This window comes from Xyrauchen texanus, chromosome 13 (assembly GCF_025860055.1).
Source record: "Xyrauchen texanus isolate HMW12.3.18 chromosome 13, RBS_HiC_50CHRs, whole genome shotgun sequence".
Classification (NCBI taxonomy): domain Eukaryota; kingdom Metazoa; phylum Chordata; class Actinopteri; order Cypriniformes; family Catostomidae; genus Xyrauchen; species Xyrauchen texanus.
In genome coordinates this window covers 5,192,476-5,209,925 of record NC_068288.1, presented here as the reverse complement: position 1 = coordinate 5,209,925, position 17,450 = coordinate 5,192,476, and the positions used below count along the sequence as shown (strand labels likewise).

The following is a 17,450-nucleotide window of genomic DNA, read 5'->3' as shown; positions in this document are numbered from 1 at the left end:
CAAGGCTTTTTATTGAAGTATGAAACAATTTAACAGTACTGTATATTGCACTCATTCCCCTCATTAAATTAAACCTAATTATGTAAATTAGGTATTTGTGTCCGTTATTTGCCATAACCATTCAACCATTAACCATCCATTTTAACCCTGAACCCTAACAGTGTGAATCTCATGAAACCTGTCAAGAACATGTCTGGGTTATATTTCTGCACAAAAATCAAAAGGAAATATGAATATGAAACCCTATATTTGATACCATTGTGCATTGCAGTCATTATTTTCAGGATAATCAAGCGCATCCCCAATTATCATTAGGCTAACAATGTGTACAAATTTCATTCTCTTTATAATGCAAATAAATGTTAAATTGTAAAGTGTATATACATTTACATTGGTGTCGTTTTTTTCAGGATAATTAAGCACATTTTCACCCCCAGTTATTACCATAATGTGTAAAAATGTCATTCCTTTTCTGTTATGCAAATAAATATTTTAAATCATAAAGAAAATATAATTGCATTGGTGTCATTATTTTCATGAAAATTAACACAATTTCACACCTTGTTATCATTATGGTAATGTGTAAAAATCTCATTCTTATTACTGCAAGTGTTTATTTACCTATATATATATATATCTTGGTTGTAGTTGTTCTGTAATAATTTTTTATTGATTTTAATAAAGTTATTGTGTCTGGACAGAATGATTTTAATTTGCAGTAATGAGTTATTTAATTAATTGTCATGAGAATGTCATAATCAGGGTTCCCGCTCTTTTCAAGGCACAATTTTCCAGGACATTTTAACGTGACCAACAAGCAAAAACACTTGCGTCAATTTAAATCGAGTTTTTATTTTGCCGTTTCAGTTTTTTTTTTACTGTAGTTTCTCACTTCCAGATAAGTAGTTCGCTACATGGCCCAGTGGGATTATTAATCCCCATAAAGATATTATTTATTTAAATAAATACATAGTCTGTATGTGCTGCACACTTCAAAGTGTTCTGCGCTCTGTCATCTCACACACACAAGAGCGAGCGTGATGGTGATATCAGCGGCCGGCTTCACACATTCAATTTGAAGTGTGTATCACTTGCAGATTATATATTTATTCAATTAAATCACAGAATTTGCATCTTAATTATCACATTGGGACATATCGCAATTTTTATGTGATTCATTTTGCATTTAAACAAATGTTGTTGTTTTTTTACTAGATTCCGTGATTCTGTCCATGTTTTCCGCATACTATATGTGGAAACCCTGGTATAAGCAGACTCCCATTGTTAAATTATTACAAATTAATTCACATCCCGAGGTATGAAGGCCGAATCACCACACTACCAACTACTGAGTTGTCAAATTAGTTGTCAAAAAAAAAAAATCCATGGTCTGACCATCATCGTTGCCTAAAATATATAATTTCAATGTTTTTGTGGTTAACACAACAGCAATGTTGGAATGAAAAAAACTTATTTTGTACTATACCATTACTTAAACTATTTTTGTCGGAGCAAAGCAGAGATGACAGCAGATGAGCACAAAATATATGTGACAGGGATTTGTTCATGACAGTTAACCGTTGACGTTATTTTACAATACGCAGGCCCCGTCAGTGACAAAACAATTCGAATTTGTGCATTTGACTCCTATTCCGAGTCCCGATCAATACCATTTTGTACATGTAACAAAAACCTTGTTTGCAACACAGTTAAATGTTTTTTTAACCTAAAATATTTTCCAGAACAAATAATTATTTTCCAGGACATTTAGGTATTTTCCTAACTTTTCCATGACTTTTCCATGACTGGAAAACTGCATTGCAAAATTCCAGATGCACAAAAATCTGAATTATCTTCAAAATTACATTATAAATATATCATATTATAATTTATTTTTATAATTAATGTATACTGGGGGGCGGGGTATGACCTGGAAATGTTCTTTGTGCAATTTCCCCAACAAATCACAATGGACAGATTTTAATGCTGTCTGATGTGGAATTAAACTGGCCCATGGCAAAATCAAGCCCCACACCTACCCCACAGCCTACACCAAATGCAGCATACAGCTGTGATGGAAATGATCCATGAAACCTGTGTAAAAGAACCAATCCATCATCAACACTGTAGAAAGATAGAGACCCTGCAGTTCTGTCCAGAAACACCCCCACACGAGGGCTGTAGATCACAGGAATCTCCACCTTCTTGTTGGAGTGCATGGCCGCACAGCACATGTCTGACAACTCCAAGCTCCATGACTGGTTGTTGTAACCAAGCCCCGCCCCTGAATCAGCCCCTTTGTGGGGCATGGAGCCACTGGCCACACCCAGAGAGGAGCCACGCCCCCTCCACTCCACCTCCCAGTAGCAGCGGTCGCAGGAAAGGGGCTGCAGGCAGAGCACTTGTGTCCAGACATCAAAGCGTAGAGGGTGGTCAGTGTAGGACTTTGACGTCTGGTGTAGGGTGGCTACAGTGTCTCCATCAGACAGAACTAGACGCCGATGAGCTGTGTTTGGATCCAGGGTGAAATCACAAGCATCTAATGGATCGCGAGTGAGTGAAAAGGATAAGATAAGTGAGCATGATAAAACGAAAAATGTAGTCATGATCTATGAGGAACAGACTCACATTGCAGGAACTCATCTCTAGTTCTGGGCTCAGGAGCCTGAATGCTGGCAATGTTAATTTCTCTCACTGTAAAGAAAGAGAAACTGTGTTGAAATCTGAACTGGACACATTTCCATATGCAATATCTATCAGACAGACAGACAGTCTGTCTGTCTATATGTGTCTGATTATATGTCTGCTTGTCTATCTATTTATCTGTCCGACCGTCTATCAGGTGTCTGTCAAAAGGTCTGTCTGTCTATCTATCTATCTGTCTATCTGCCTGTGTCTGTCTGTCTGTCCTTTCATCTGCCAGGTGTCTGTCAAAAGGTCTATCTATCTATCTATCTATCTATCTGCCTGTGTCTGTCTGTCTGTCCTTTCGTCCGTCAAAAGGTCTGTCTGTCTGTCTGTCTAAATGTCTATCTGCCTGGCTGCCTATATGTCTGTTTGTCTATCTATTTATCTGTCTGTCTGTCTATCTATCTAACTGTCTGTCCTTTCTTCCGTCAGGTGTCTGTCTGTCTGTCTATCTATCTGCCAACAACCAAGAACAACTGTATCCAGGAGAATTGGTGCTGTTTTGAAGGTAAAGGTGGTCACACCAAATATTGATTTAGCTTTTTTTTATGTTTACTGGACTTTGCATGAGTTTAATTGATAAATGAAAACTATTTATGGCATTATTTTGAAAAAATCTTCACTATGCAACAAGTACCTAAAACTTTTGCACAGAACTGCATATATCTGTTTGTCTATCTATCTATTTATCTGACTGTCTGTCTATCTATGTCAATATTAATCTATATTTGAGATGTTTACATGAGGAGAAAGCAGGATTCATCATGGGATTGTCAGTAGGTGAGTCCAGGAACATGCCGGGATTCACTGCACAGAGAAACAAAAAAGTCAAAATCATAGGGAGACGGTGAAGAAGTTACATCTCAATCTTTGTTGCTGTTCTGAGATACCTCACTACTGTTATCAGAGAACCGAGGTTACGTGAGTAACCCAAAGTTCTTCAATGTAAGTGCCACTCCATGCTTTCAATTTAATTGAGCCCACCATTATGGAATAGCAAATTTTTTTGTTAATTTAAATCTACAGCAAAAAAAAAAAAAAATCTTCATCTGTTACCTTCTTTTGGCTCCCCCCCTATAGAGAAAATAGATAGAGATAAGGTCAATACAAATTTACATTAGGCAATTTAACATTACACGTGGTTTTAGCTCTTTTAAATAACTAGATGATGGCAATTTATTTAAAGGAAATCTAGCAGCAGTGAATCACATTCTTTAACTGTCTGTGAACAGTGAGTGACTTACAGGCACTGAGAGAGGAGGGGCTACGAGGTCTCACTGGCTCTGCCTCTGTTATAGTGGGTGTGGCATCTTTCACTGCAAATGGTGAAAAATATGACATGATGTCATGTAAATTTATCATGTCATTAGTAATGTGGTCTGTAAAATGAAAGTGTAGCTGACAGGTTCAGTGGTCAGAAATATTTAATAACCATAGCAGACAAAAATAAGAGGTCAATCTGGGCCATCTTGAGCTCTGAATATTATTATACCAAAGTGTGCATTTGTATGACAGACAGAACGGCATGAACAGGAATACAGCAGTTTATCTGCATAGTAAAAAACCAGAATGACCAGTGCAGAGTTCTTAATAAACCCAAGCTTAGTTTCTGTATGTGTGTGTGTGTGTGTGTTTCTGAGCGCACCTGTGTCTTGTCTTTTCTTCCTGTTTCTGGGTATGAGAGAGCTCAGACTCCATCTGTCCGCTGAGGAGAACAGAATGAGAAAACGTACATTGGTGGTAAAAAGTTTGTTAATAATGTACAGATTTTGCTCTTATGGAAAGAAATGTATACTTTTATTCACCAAAGTGGCATTCAGCTGATCACAATATATAGTAAAGACATTAATAACATGAAAAATTACTATTACAATTTAAAAAAATAAAATAAACTTGAACTACTTCAAAGAGCTCTCATAAAAAAAATCCTCCTCGTGCAACAATGACAGCTTTGCAGATCCTTGTCAGTTTGTCCAGATACTCAGGTGACATTTCACCCCACACTTCCTGTAGCACTTGCCATAGATGTGGCTGTCTTGTCGGGCACTTCTCACACACCTTACAGTCTAGCTGATCTCACAAAAGCTCAATGGGGTTCAGATCCATAACACTCTTTTCCAATTATCTGTTGTCCAATGTCTGTTTCTTTGCCCTCTCTAACCTTTTCTTTTTGTTTTTCTGCTTCAAAAGTGACTTTTTCTTTGCAATTCTTCCCATAAGGCCTGCACCCCTGAGCCTTCTCTTTACTGTTGTACATGAATCTGGTGTTGAGTGGTTAGAATTCAATGAAGCTGTCAGCAGAGGACATGTGAGGAGTCTATTTCTCAAACTATAGACTCTGATGTACTCTTATCCTCATGTTTAGTTGTACATCTGGCCTTCCACATCTCTTTATGTCCTTGTTAGAACCAGTTGTCCTTTCTCTTTGAAGACTCTAGTGTACACCTTTGTATGAAAGCTTTAGTGTTTTGGAAACTTCAAGCATTGTATAGCCTTCATTCCTCAAAACAATGATTGACTGATGAGTTTCTAGAGAAAGCTGTTTCTTTTTTGCCATTTGTGACCTAATATTGACCTTAAGACTATTGCATACTGTGGCAACTCAAAAACAAACACAAAGATTATGTTAAGCTTCATTTAATGACCCAAATAGCTTTCAACTGTGTTTGATGTAATGGCAAGTGATTTTCTAGTACCAAATTTGCAATTTAGCATGATTACTCAAGGATAAGTTTTGGAGTGATGGCTGTTGAAATGCGGCCTGTCTAGATTTGATCAAAAATGACTTTTTTCAAATAGTGATGGTGCTGTTTTTTACATCAGTAATGTCCTGACTATACTTTGTGATCAGCTGAATGCAACTTTGATTAATTAAAGTACCGATTTCCTTCAGAAACAGCCAAATCTGTACATTATAACAAACGTTTGCCAGACAGTGTATATATAAAATAAAAATAAAAAATACAGACGCAAGCGGCAATTATCGGGGTTTAGAAAATTACAGAAATAACCAAATTTTAAAGAACAGAACTGTTAGGGGCAAAGTAATTTCATTACTGAGTACAACTGTTACTTCGTAGGTATTTGGTTCACAGACTTAAAGGATTAGCTGAAATTAAAACGCATATCTTCATTTCCATCCATCATTTTGAGTTTTCAGAAAAAAAATACTTTTTCAAATTATAATAATGGTGTCCATTCGACTGGACAAAATTATTAGCATAAGCATAAGTGCAACTTTGAACTGTTGATGGTGCTGGTGTTTGAGTTAGAGACTCCAAATTTGCCATGAAGAATGTTCAGATCGAAGTGCCAAATTTCATAACTTTTTACTACAGGATCAATGTGCTGCCATAGTTAGAGGAGGAGGAAGAAGAAAAATGGTCACTAAAAGATCCAACAGGGGATTTACACCGTAGGATGTTGGCCCCTAATAATAAGAACATCAGTACAAATACAATAGGCATCCAGCACCTTCCAACACGTTCCGTGGCAGAGCACTTGTCTGTTTGTGCTGTTTTAAACTGACATAATTTGATTTACAGTGCATCACTCACATTGTCTGGCAGGTTGCTGTCTGTCTGTGGTATTTGGTTTTTGCTGATTGGAGCTATGTGTCTCTCCATTGGCTGTTAGAAGGACAACAGACATAAACATGATCATTCTTAACTAAAACAATCTGTTAAATTTCACTAATCAGACATGAATCAAACATCACCTTGTTCTCTGTCCTTCTGTCTCGGTCTGAGCGAACTTAAACTCCACCGATCTGCTGAGATTTGTGAAAAACAACAGCTTTGAAAAAATTGTATGTGTATTTGTGTGTGTTTATGTATATTTAAAAAGACAGTTCACCCCAAAATTGTAATTATCTTATAATATACTCACCCTCATACCATCCCAGATGTGTATGACTTTCTTTCTTCTGAAAGATTTTAGAAGAATATTTCAGCTCTGTTGGTCCATACAATGCAAGTGAATGGTGATCAGAACTTTTAGCTCCAAAAATCACAAAGGAAATCCATATGGCTCCAGTGTTTAAATCATATCTTCAGAAGTAATGTAATAGGTGTGGGTGAGAAACAGATACAATTTTAAATCCGTTTTACTCCAAATGTTCACTTTCATTTTTACATCTGAAAGTTAAAGAGGAGATTTATAGTAAAAAAGGACTTACAGTAAATGTTGATCTGTTTCCCACCCACCCACACATATCATATCACTTCTGAAGATATTGATTTAAACACTGGAGCCATATGGATAATTTTTGTTTTCTCCTTTATATGATTTTTGGAGCTACAAAGGTCTGGTCACCATTCACTTGCATTGTATGGACCTTCAGACCTGAAATATTCTTCTAAAAATCTTTGTTTGTGTTCTGCTGAAGAAAGAAAGTCATACACATCTGGGATGGTATGAGGGTGAGTAAATGATGAGAGAATGTTCATTTTGGGGTGAACTATCCCTTTAAGAATGCAAGTGTTTATGTATGGCACATTTCTCACCCTGATCTCTCTCTTCTCCACTCTGCTGTGTCTGTCTGGGTCTGAATGAAGTAACACTCCAGGTGTCAGCTGAGGAGACACAAAGGTAAATAAAAACAATAAGAATACTATGTTTATAACAGTGTGCAGGTAAGAGTGTGTTTGCATATGTCACCTCACCTTGTTCTTCATTACGTGTGTCTCTGCTTTGTGTACTCTGACGCCTTTGCGAGGTCTCTTTTTCTGTACATAGATAATCAAATCATGTTTGAAAATGTGCACATCCATCAGAACACTGAAATACAGAACAAACAAATGAAATAACAGCAATTAATCTCACCTTGCTCTCTCTCATTTCGTCTCTGTCTCCCTCTTGATCTGACTGAACTTAAACTCCTGGTGTCTGCTGAGACAAACAAACAATAAGCAAATTATATCGGCCATTATCTGTGTTAATGTTTTTCTCTGTCTCTCACCGTCATTGTCTTCTCTTCTTTGTGTCTCTATTGGTCTCTTTCTACTCCTGTCAGCTGAGAAGTGAAAAAAAAATTAATCAAACTATTTGACAAACTATATATTAAAAATGTACATGAGTATGAGTGCTTATGTCTTACTGTCATCTCTTTCTTCTCTTGGTGATCTTGTGGGTCTTGGAGAGCTTGTAGCAGCTCTGTTAACTGATAAATACAGAATTTAAATAAAAACTTTTTTAAAATCACATTTGCATACATTCATGAAAAACTAATTTCGTCTCACCACGTGATTCACTGTTTCTGACGGCTTGTGTACGTGTAGTTACACCTGAAGAAAGGAAATACAACGTAAAAACTTCACAACTGATATTTCACGTTGAAACTTATCTACTCATGATGAACTTGAATATTTTACCAGATCCCCGCGTGCTCACTGATGGCAGCTGTGGAGGCCCTGAAATATATTCACATACATCAGAAACCATTTCAGTTTTAGAACAAAACAAACAAACAAACAAAAATGTACCATTTTAATTTATATGTTTTATACCTTGTACACGAGCAGTTTTGGATCCCTTTCCAGAAAACACTGTTACAAAAATAAAATACAGAGTTGAGAAGAGCAGGCTTATATATAGTTAGTAGATGAAACTATGACAAAACCTGTAGCCAAACTAAGACCCTGCTTCCATCACCACATATCCTGGTATCTCAATACAATAAAAAACTTCTTAATGTATATTAATGTCTTGTTGAATGTTTATAATATATATATATATATATATATATATATATATATATATATAAAATAATGCTTGTTCATTGAATTGTTGTATATAAGCAATATCACACTCGCAATCGTGCTATATGGCCCTACATCAGCACTGGTATGATTACCTATGGCACTCAGCCAGTGGCTGAATCACAACAGTGCATGATGTAGGGCTCGTGTGATAATGCTTAAATATATATCTATATAGTTTTTAAATATACAAATTGAGACAATATTTACAGTATATATATTTTTTAACACCCCATGCATTTTTTATTTCTCTGCTTTATGTTTTTGTATTGATGCTTTGGCAATATCAGCCCAACAAATCAGGCAGAATCAAGCAGAGCAACGAATTTCTGTGTAAATTCATAAAACTGTTCTTATACAAATTGTTAATTGAATATGACAAATTACGTTAAAATCATTTCATAAAGAAATTTGTTCTGCTTCTTTCATAAATGAGGCCCATTGTGTTTAAACGTGATGCAAGTGATTTTTTTCAGGGAAAAGTATGCAAAAAATGTTCCTACTCCCTTAAAGATATTAACAGCTGTAGGCTTTGTAAACAGCAAACAATAATGTTTGACGCTTTTCACCTGTCAATCATTTTGCTCTTTCTCATAGTGTTGTATTTGAAGCGGATCATTGAGGATATGATTGCTGTTTGGCAGTTGAGGGCGCTATTGTGCCACTGTTGAATTTGACAGGCACAGGAACGAACAATTCTGCTCTTTTGCTCGGTTTTGGTCGCAAAATTTTCTTTGAAGGTTTTGAGGGTTTTGGAATGAGGGGTGTGGCTAATTCAACAGCTCAACCACGTGAAAGCTTCAGAACACTAAAATCGCTTACAGCACATTTAAAACAGTCATGCCAATGAAGCTTTGAAATTGATATGGCTGACTGATATAGACAAATAATTTAAGTGAATTTTGATTTAACTAACTGTTACCAAATGTTCACTGAAATTCACTCACGTTTCATAATGCCTCCCATTTTTTGGCTGTTGCGGTCAGCCACTGTGAACGCTGTGGTGTTGTACACTGTCAAGAGAAAGAATTAGATAATGAATGAATGAATATTACATTTATATATGGAACTGGATTGGGAGAACAAAGTGTTACAGTGATGTGCTGTTATTATACCTTTTTGAGCAAGATGAAAATAGGAGATTTGTTTGTGTTTAATTGTCTGTTATATTGTGCTCAGGTTGAGGAAAGTCTTTTACCATGAAGTGGTACTTGAGGTGAGAGCAGCTTATCTCTTAAACTGACAGAGCAACACTGTTTCACTGTCCTTACACCTACTCACCTGATACTAATGGTTAATAAAATACATTTTGGACCAACATAAGAAAACATATTAAATAAAGCTTGACGAACCTAATGAAGTTACGAACTACTATAGTACATTCATTTAAACTAATCCAACTAAATTATGTTAGCTCAATGAAACAGACTTAATCTGAATGAAAGACCTTAAAAAAACATTCTAGAATTCAATTAAGTATATATAAAGACTTCATATTTGAGTGTGTGTGATTGTGAGTTTGTACCTGTCTTGTTGATCTTGTCCAACTCCTGGTCACACATCTCCTCAACCTTCTCTCTGAGCTGGAGAATGACATTCCTCACAGGATCAAATGTGGCTTCGGGGTTCACAGTCACAGGCCCCAACTCGCCCCCCTCCAGTGGAGAACACAGAGACTGATACGTCTGTTGAAAGGGGACAACAAGGGAATCGTGCCATTCATGCAAGTTCACTCACTGTTATTTTTTCCTTTATGACATTTTGGATGCCTCAATAATGTATTCAAATATTTTTAGCAGTCCAAGCAGAGGAAGAAGTTCTTATTCTTCATAACACCCCTTATTTCTTTCATAAATTAAAAGAATTATAGAAAAAAAGAAAAAATGTGGTCATCATTTTCTTGCTCATCTCCCTGTGGCTCTGTTTTATTGCTCTTTTTAATTTTGAAAGACCTCACAGATCTCTGTAAAACCCCATCTGACCTTTAGGAAGTAGATATGGTCCTGGCAGTTGATGAGATCTTTCATCTCAGTATCTTTTCTCTTCAGCTGTTTGACTTCGGCTTCCAGTTTGGTCACCACGTCCTGAGCCTCGCTGACCTTTTCCTGTCCGGTGGAGAGCATCACCTCCTGGAGTAACTCCAACATCCGCTGCATTGACTCTTGGAGCTCAGACAGGACCACATCTGCCTCATCCCTCACCATGCCTGAGGAACGCTGCGCGCACGCACACACACACACGTTGGGTTTCCATGTTTTATGGGGACTTTCCATAGACATAATGTTTTTTATACTGTACAAACTTATATTCTATCCCCCAACCCTAACCCTAAACCTAACCGTCTGCATTTTAACATTTTCAAAAAACATTATTTAGTATGATTTATAAGCTGTTTTCCTCATGTTGACAGACAAATTGTCCCCACAACTTCAAAAATTTCGGGTTTTACTATCCTTATGTCCCCACAAAGTGATAAATACACGCTCACACACACACACACACACACTAGTTTATAGAAGTTAATTTCCACCACATACAAAATAAAAATAAATCCTGATTTGGTAAGTCTTAATTATTAGATACAATTTCATAATGTTCTGATAAAACTTTATTATTTTGAGACAAAAAGAAACATTTTTGAGATAGAAAGTCATAACTATGAAAATTAAATCTAAATTATGAGATGTCATAATTATGAGATACAAATGAAAGATTTTCTTGTGTGTTGACTTTAAAAATGGTTGTGAACTAGGAAAAATGTTCACTTGTTTTAAATAGGTTAAAGATTGTGCCTTTGTGCTTTAAAACCAGTAGAATGTATATAAATGTGCCTTTTGTTCCAAAAGTCATAAATAATAATTACCGTGAGTGTCTCTAAGACTTTCTTCATGTCTTTGAGCTCTCTTTCTCTCTCCTGGAGTCTCTGTTGATTCTCAGAAACGACTGCGCCCAGCTCTTTCTGATTCAAGAACAAAGATTAACACACAAAACACACAATCAAGTGTTTAGAATAGACTGGAATGTAGTCTGGAATGAGTGTAGAGTGAAACAAGACCAATCCATCAATACCACACACAAATACACAGCCATACATAAGTTTTCAATACAGTGGCAGTGAATGAACCTAAATTGTGAATTATGCCACTGCCTTGCATGGGCTATAAGATGAGATACATGTCAGTGCTCACTGACAAAACATAAAATGCACTTATAGTAGTTGTCATGAAAATGGATGGTTTTACTGACAAATCAGCATCCAGGACTGAAACTATACCATAGTACTTTGATATAAACTGTGGTGCTCAATGGTTAACATTTTTATAAAAACAAAACCTTGGTACTAACTACACGACCCCCCCACACACACAAACATAGTCAGTGGAAAGGGTATGGCCACGCGTGGGCAATTTTAGAGATTACTCTCTGATAAAAATGAAAGTTACAATTTTTTGAAAGTCTGTTCTCAAAAAAATCACAACAAATTTGTGAAACTGATTAAAGGAAATAAATAAACAAATAACAATGTGATCTTATTGGCTGCATCCCCACACATTTTTACCATGGCCCTCCCAAAATTACATTGTGAAACTTGTTTAATATGGGCGTAATTTTCCTAAAACCCAACAAACTGATACTATTCTAATGTACACCACAAAAGGAAGAAAGTCATGAGGTTGAAATTATGACAAATGTCATTTTTGGATGAAGGATTCCTTAAAGGGCCACAAACCTATTTTTGCTGTTGTCACCACAAGTATATTTCTAAAAGATTTTAATAAGGTACGAGATGACGTGCTTTATGATATTATGAACAGTCACAGTTAAAGGTGCACTTAGTAACTTTTTGCTTGTGTCATCTTTGACTTACATTGACACCTAGTGGTGTGGATACTGCATCATTCAAATGCAATAGTTTTCAGTTACAAATGCCATTGCAGAATTTCACTATTCACAAGAAGCCATGATTAATTTAATCCAAGAGTGAAAGAGTCCAATAACAAGACGGTTACTGACATTAAGCGAGTTGGTCAGCTGGTCATGTGATTCTAAAATGGCAGACCCCATGTAGAATAACACAGCTTTTATAAGGTTACTGATATGACATCCACTGTCATGTGGACTCAGGTGGTCATGATTTACATATGTTTCAAAATTATAATTCTTTCGTAGTAAAACTTTTTTAAAGGGGGAAAAATACTGAGTGTACCTTTAAAAGATGTTGTTGTGCCTGACTAAATTCTCAATTTGGCACAGCATCCAATGCATTATTGCTATTATAAAACGGTCACTGCAAAACATTCAATATTAATGACACAAATGATAACTAAAATGTTGTATTTCGAAGGTATGTAATTAAATAACATCCTTCTGCTAGCAGATAAAGTCCTTGACAATTAACCGTAATCCACGTACTACAATGTCGCCTCCTAAATTTGTGTAATTTATGGCGGTCTGTGTAAACCTTTACACTTTTTAATGGTCAGGCTAAGGTGAAGAGGTCATAGCTGTTGGTTCGCACAAGTATAGTAAAACAAGCACACACAAACTCACACCTGTTTCTCATTGCGCTCTGCCTGAGTGGAAACACTCTCGTGGCCCTTGTGCTGGTTACTTGTGCACAGCCAGCACACGTACATCTGACACGATTGGCAGTAAAACTCCTGCAGGTACTTGTGTTCGGGGCAAATCTTCTGACTGAGGTCGCTGGTGGGCGGGATCAGCTCGTGGCTCTGCAGATTAGGTTGCATATTATGGGGCTTCAGATGCGCCTCGCAGAACGACGCCATGCATACCAGGCACGTCTTCACGGCCGCTTTGGGCTCCGGGCAGCGGTCGCAGGGAACGGCAGATCCCGGCAGCTGTTTCGGGGCCCCGCCACTCCGGGTGCGCGCCCGATCAGAGGCAGAGGACGCCGCCTGTCGGGCACTCTTGATGGATTCCCGTCCAGAGGTGCTGAGATTCCCCCGGCGGAGCTGCTCAACTGCTTCGGCCAGCATGGTGTTCCGGCAAAGCGTCGGGCGAGGGTTGAATGTCTGTCTGCATTCCGGGCAACTATAGGTTCCGCTCTTCCTGCCCTCGTTATCCCAGTAATCTGCGATGCAGGCCATGCAATAACTGTGCCCACACGGAATGGTCACCGGGTCAGTAGGCAAATCCAAACACACAGGGCAGTTAAACTGCTCCTCTGTCCACAAAAGACCACTCATTTTCTCAGAAATTCAGCCAATTGATTATTTTGATGCTTTTGTGTATTTGATGAGGTCCCACACCTACAATTAAACAAAGTTTGTTCTCCTGTAATCTACTCCACACAAACTCCAGACACCTGGGAGTCTAGAGACAGTGTAAATGGTCCAGGTGTGAGTGTGTCTATCACTCTGGTTTTACTGGTTGTGGGTGAGAGACACACTCGCTGAGCAGGTTTGGGGAGAATATCAGGCCCATGTGTGAATTCCTTCTACATCTTCACTACCAGTAAATGTCTAGGAAGTAAATGAAAGTTAAAGTCAAATAAGGTGTAGTAAAAAATATATATATATATATATATATATCTAACAAGTAAACACGCATTAATAACTGTCTTATATTTGTTTAATGGTTTAACTAATGGGCCATTCCAACAATTTGGTGCTTTTTTTAGATTTGAAACACATACTTTAAGTCAGGGCCGTAGCAAGGTATTTTGGGGCCCTTGACTCTATATTGCTCTGGGCACATTTGCTATTAAAATTGTTTGTTTAGTAGTTATGGGGCCCCCTGGACCGCCCCTATTATTGTTTCCATTTTTCACCCCACTAGCTATGGCCCTGCTTTAAGTATCTTTATGGTTTATAATTTAAGGGACATGTTAAAGAATCATAGGCCTTTTTCACACTCCGGATTTTGGAATGTGGAAGTAAAGGTTTACAGGGTAAAGTTCGACAGCGGTGAATGGGAGATCACATTTACCCATTTGCACCAACACCAAAAGAAAAAAATCCACTGTTATGTTTTAATGACTTTCCAGAAATAATAAAAAAAAATATGTGGATTAAGACGGGAGAAAATGCCAAATTTACTGTCACTCTCTCAGCAGCTTTAATTGAAACCTCCTCTCAGCTGTGATAATTCACTCTTTAAAACTAATTCCTGGGTAATATAGCACAAAGTGTAATGTTATACAAATACAATTACACTCATTGTTTAAAAAATTTATAATATAAAAAAAACTGAGATTTACGCTGCTAAATAAAGTGGAAACGCAAAATAATGGTGAACATACTTTAGTTATGTTCAATAACTCCAGCATTATTGTTCTGATTTTATTTAATCATTTACAGTGTGATGTCATTTCATGAAATGGATCTTCAATTAAAATTCATAAGAGTATCATAGGTGGATAATAATTCAAGTAACACACAAAAAAATAGAATTTTTTTGTGTTTACCACAAATAAATATATGTTAGTGAGAGAATGAGTACTAACCACTTAATTGTACTGGGACAAAATTAGAAATCCTGTTTTTTATCAGTTATTTATGTCACATTTCTTTAACTTGCAGTGCTTGGGACATTAAAATTCCACTACTGCAATAAATTAAAAGGATTTCAATATCTGATTTATTTATTTTTTTGCCCCACAGTTGTGTGTATCATTTTATACTTTATTCTTTTTAACAAGTCTATTAAAATTGTAATCGGTTTATATTACATATTTTAAATTCAATCACTTGTAATGGGTACATGAAAGGCACCAAATTCTAGAAATGACCCATTTAACCCTTGTGCATCAATAAAACGACTTACTCAGAAGTCCTTAGGGGACAAAAATGTCAGTGTCAAAAAACTATATTACTATATATTATACTATACTAAATATTATTTTCCAATTTCAACAAGTATTCATTTTCTGGATTTTAGCCCTTTAAATGGCAGTTTGTTTACATAAAGCCAATAATGTTTTATATGGAAAATGAATCATTTTCCTTCTATTAAATGCAAAGGGGGGAAATATATCAGCAACATTGATTTTGATGCATTAGTATTTGGACCTTAGTGGACAAAAAATTCTAATAAAAATATTATATACTGGCAGCCATCATTTGGAATAATGTACAGATTTTGCTCTTATAGAAAGAAATTGGTACTTTTATTCACCAAAGTGGCATTCATCTGATCACAATATATAGTCAGGACATTAATAACATGAACCATTACTATTACAATTTGAAAAAAAACATGTTCAGTTCTCATCAAAATATCCTCCATGTGCAGCAATGACAGCTTTGCAGATTCTTGCCATTCTAGCTCTCAGTTTGTCCAGATACTCATTTAACATTTCACCCCCACTGTCTTGTCGGGCACTTCTCACGCACCTTACAGTCTAGCTGATCCAACAAAAGCTCAATGGGGTTCAGATCCATAACACTCTTTTCCAATTATCTGTTGTCCAATGTCTGTTTCTTTGCCCTCTCTAACCTTTTATTTTAGATTTTCTGCTTCAAAAGTGACTTTTTCTTTGCAATTCTTCCCATAAGGCCTGCACCCCTGAGCCTTCTCTTTACTGTTGTACATGAAACTGTTGTTGAGTGGTTAGAATTCAATGAAGCTGTCAGCAGAGGACATGTGAGGCATCTATTTCTCAAACTAGAGACTCTGATGTACTCTTATCCTCTTGTTTAGTTGTACATCTGGCATTCCACATCTCTTTATGTCCTTGTTAGAACCAGTTGTCCTTCGTCTTTGAGGACTGTAGTGTACACCTTTGTATGAAATCTTCAGTTTTTTTGTCAGTTTCAAGCATTGTATAGCCTTCATTCCTCAAAACAATGATTGACTGATGAGTTTCTAGAGAAAGCTGTTTCTTTTTTGCCATTTTGGACCTAATATTGACCTTCTGACATGCCATTCTATTGCATACTGTGGCAACTCAAAAATAAACACAAAGACAAAGTTAAGTTTCATTTAATGAAACAAATAGCTTTCAACTGTGTCTGATATAATGGCAAGTGATTTTCTAGTTCCAAATTAGCAATTTAGCATGATTACTCTTACCTGAGAGATGGAGGAGCTGAGACAGCTGAGGAACGGATCACCGCTTAGAAAATGTAGTCACCCGAGTGCTCCTCCGGTCGGACTGTGGGTCCTGTCCTTGATTGGGGTCGACATAACTAAGCATATCAGAATGGTAAAGACTGAAATCCTAACCATGGCTGACACATCAGTCAGAGAGCTAACAGAAATGTTGCCAGTTATTCTCTCACATCCAAGCAACATGCAGATTATTATCCACACTGGGTCTTTTGACATTCTACAAAGGAAAATTGGCTCTGAGATCCTAAAAAAATGATTTTTCTACGCTACTGGATAAAATAAACAACTTTCAATAGCATGTTTTCATCTCAGGCCCCATTCCAACCTTGGGGAAAGGAATTGAATCTTTTAGCAAACTCATTGGGCTGAATACGTGGCTGAAATCGGCATACCTCAACTATGGGATAAGGTTTACTGACAATTTCAGTAATATTTGGAACTGTAAAGACCGCTTTAGACCTGATGGGGTTCATCCAAACATCATGGGATGTCGGCTGCTTGGTGCCAACATACGTCACACTCTTGGAATGCCATGTCCAAACAACATAAGCATGAAGGACAGTACTCATAGGCAGAGTCCCCCTCCTGATACTCTTACTAAAATCACCCAATGTTTTGAGTTGTCTTTGTCCCAAACGGGGGCAATTAAAAGTAAGTATAAAATAAAAGAGAGCAGAGTAGTGCAGTGAGATGTAGAGCCAGAGGTGGAGTGTGGAGAGTGTCAGGGTGGGTCAGGGTGGGTACCGGTCATTGTTGATAAGGCAAGTGGCGGATGGGAAGAAACTGTTCTTGTAGCATGAGGTTTTTGTCCTGATGGACCTCAGCCTTCTGCCGGAGGGGAGTGATTCAAAGACATTGTGGCCAGGGTGGGAGAGATCAGCCACAATCTTTCCAGCACGCTTCAGGGTCCTGGAGTCGTACAGGTCCTGG

The 17,450-nt window shown here is 37.2% G+C and overlaps 1 protein-coding gene across 1 annotated transcript; it reads right to left on the bottom strand.

The window, feature by feature from the left end:
• Window positions 1-104: 104 nt before the first annotated feature.
• Window positions 105-13,792, bottom strand: trim25l (tripartite motif containing 25, like). Its single transcript, XM_052140748.1, has 21 exons — window positions 13,001-13,792; window positions 11,311-11,406; window positions 10,430-10,663; window positions 9,973-10,132; window positions 9,395-9,460; window positions 8,196-8,234; window positions 8,061-8,099; window positions 7,929-7,973; window positions 7,787-7,849; window positions 7,649-7,702; window positions 7,513-7,575; window positions 7,353-7,415; window positions 7,194-7,262; window positions 6,407-6,460; window positions 6,246-6,317; window positions 4,334-4,393; window positions 3,933-4,004; window positions 3,745-3,762; window positions 3,430-3,495; window positions 2,629-2,694; window positions 105-2,539 (listed from the first exon to the last, which is right to left on the bottom strand). The coding sequence occupies exons 1-21, from the start codon at window positions 13,652-13,654 to the stop codon at window positions 1,965-1,967; spliced, it is 2,628 nt and encodes an 875-aa protein (XP_051996708.1). The 5' UTR covers window positions 13,655-13,792; the 3' UTR covers window positions 105-1,964.
• Window positions 13,793-17,450: the final 3,658 nt, after the last annotated feature.

Bases quoted from the DNA above. Each gene is read 5' to 3' on its own strand.
- trim25l (XM_052140748.1), bottom strand. From the start codon at position 13,654: ATGAGTGGTCTTTTGTGGACAGAGGAGCAGTTTAACTGCCCTGTGTGT. The intron at 10,664-11,310 runs GTAATTATTATT...GCGTGCGCGCAG, and splicing joins AAGTCTTAGAGACACTCACG to CGTTCCTCAGGCATGGTGAG. The intron at 9,461-9,972 runs GTACAAACTCAC...TTCTCTTGACAG, and splicing joins GGACAAGATCAACAAGACAG to TGTACAACACCACAGCGTTC.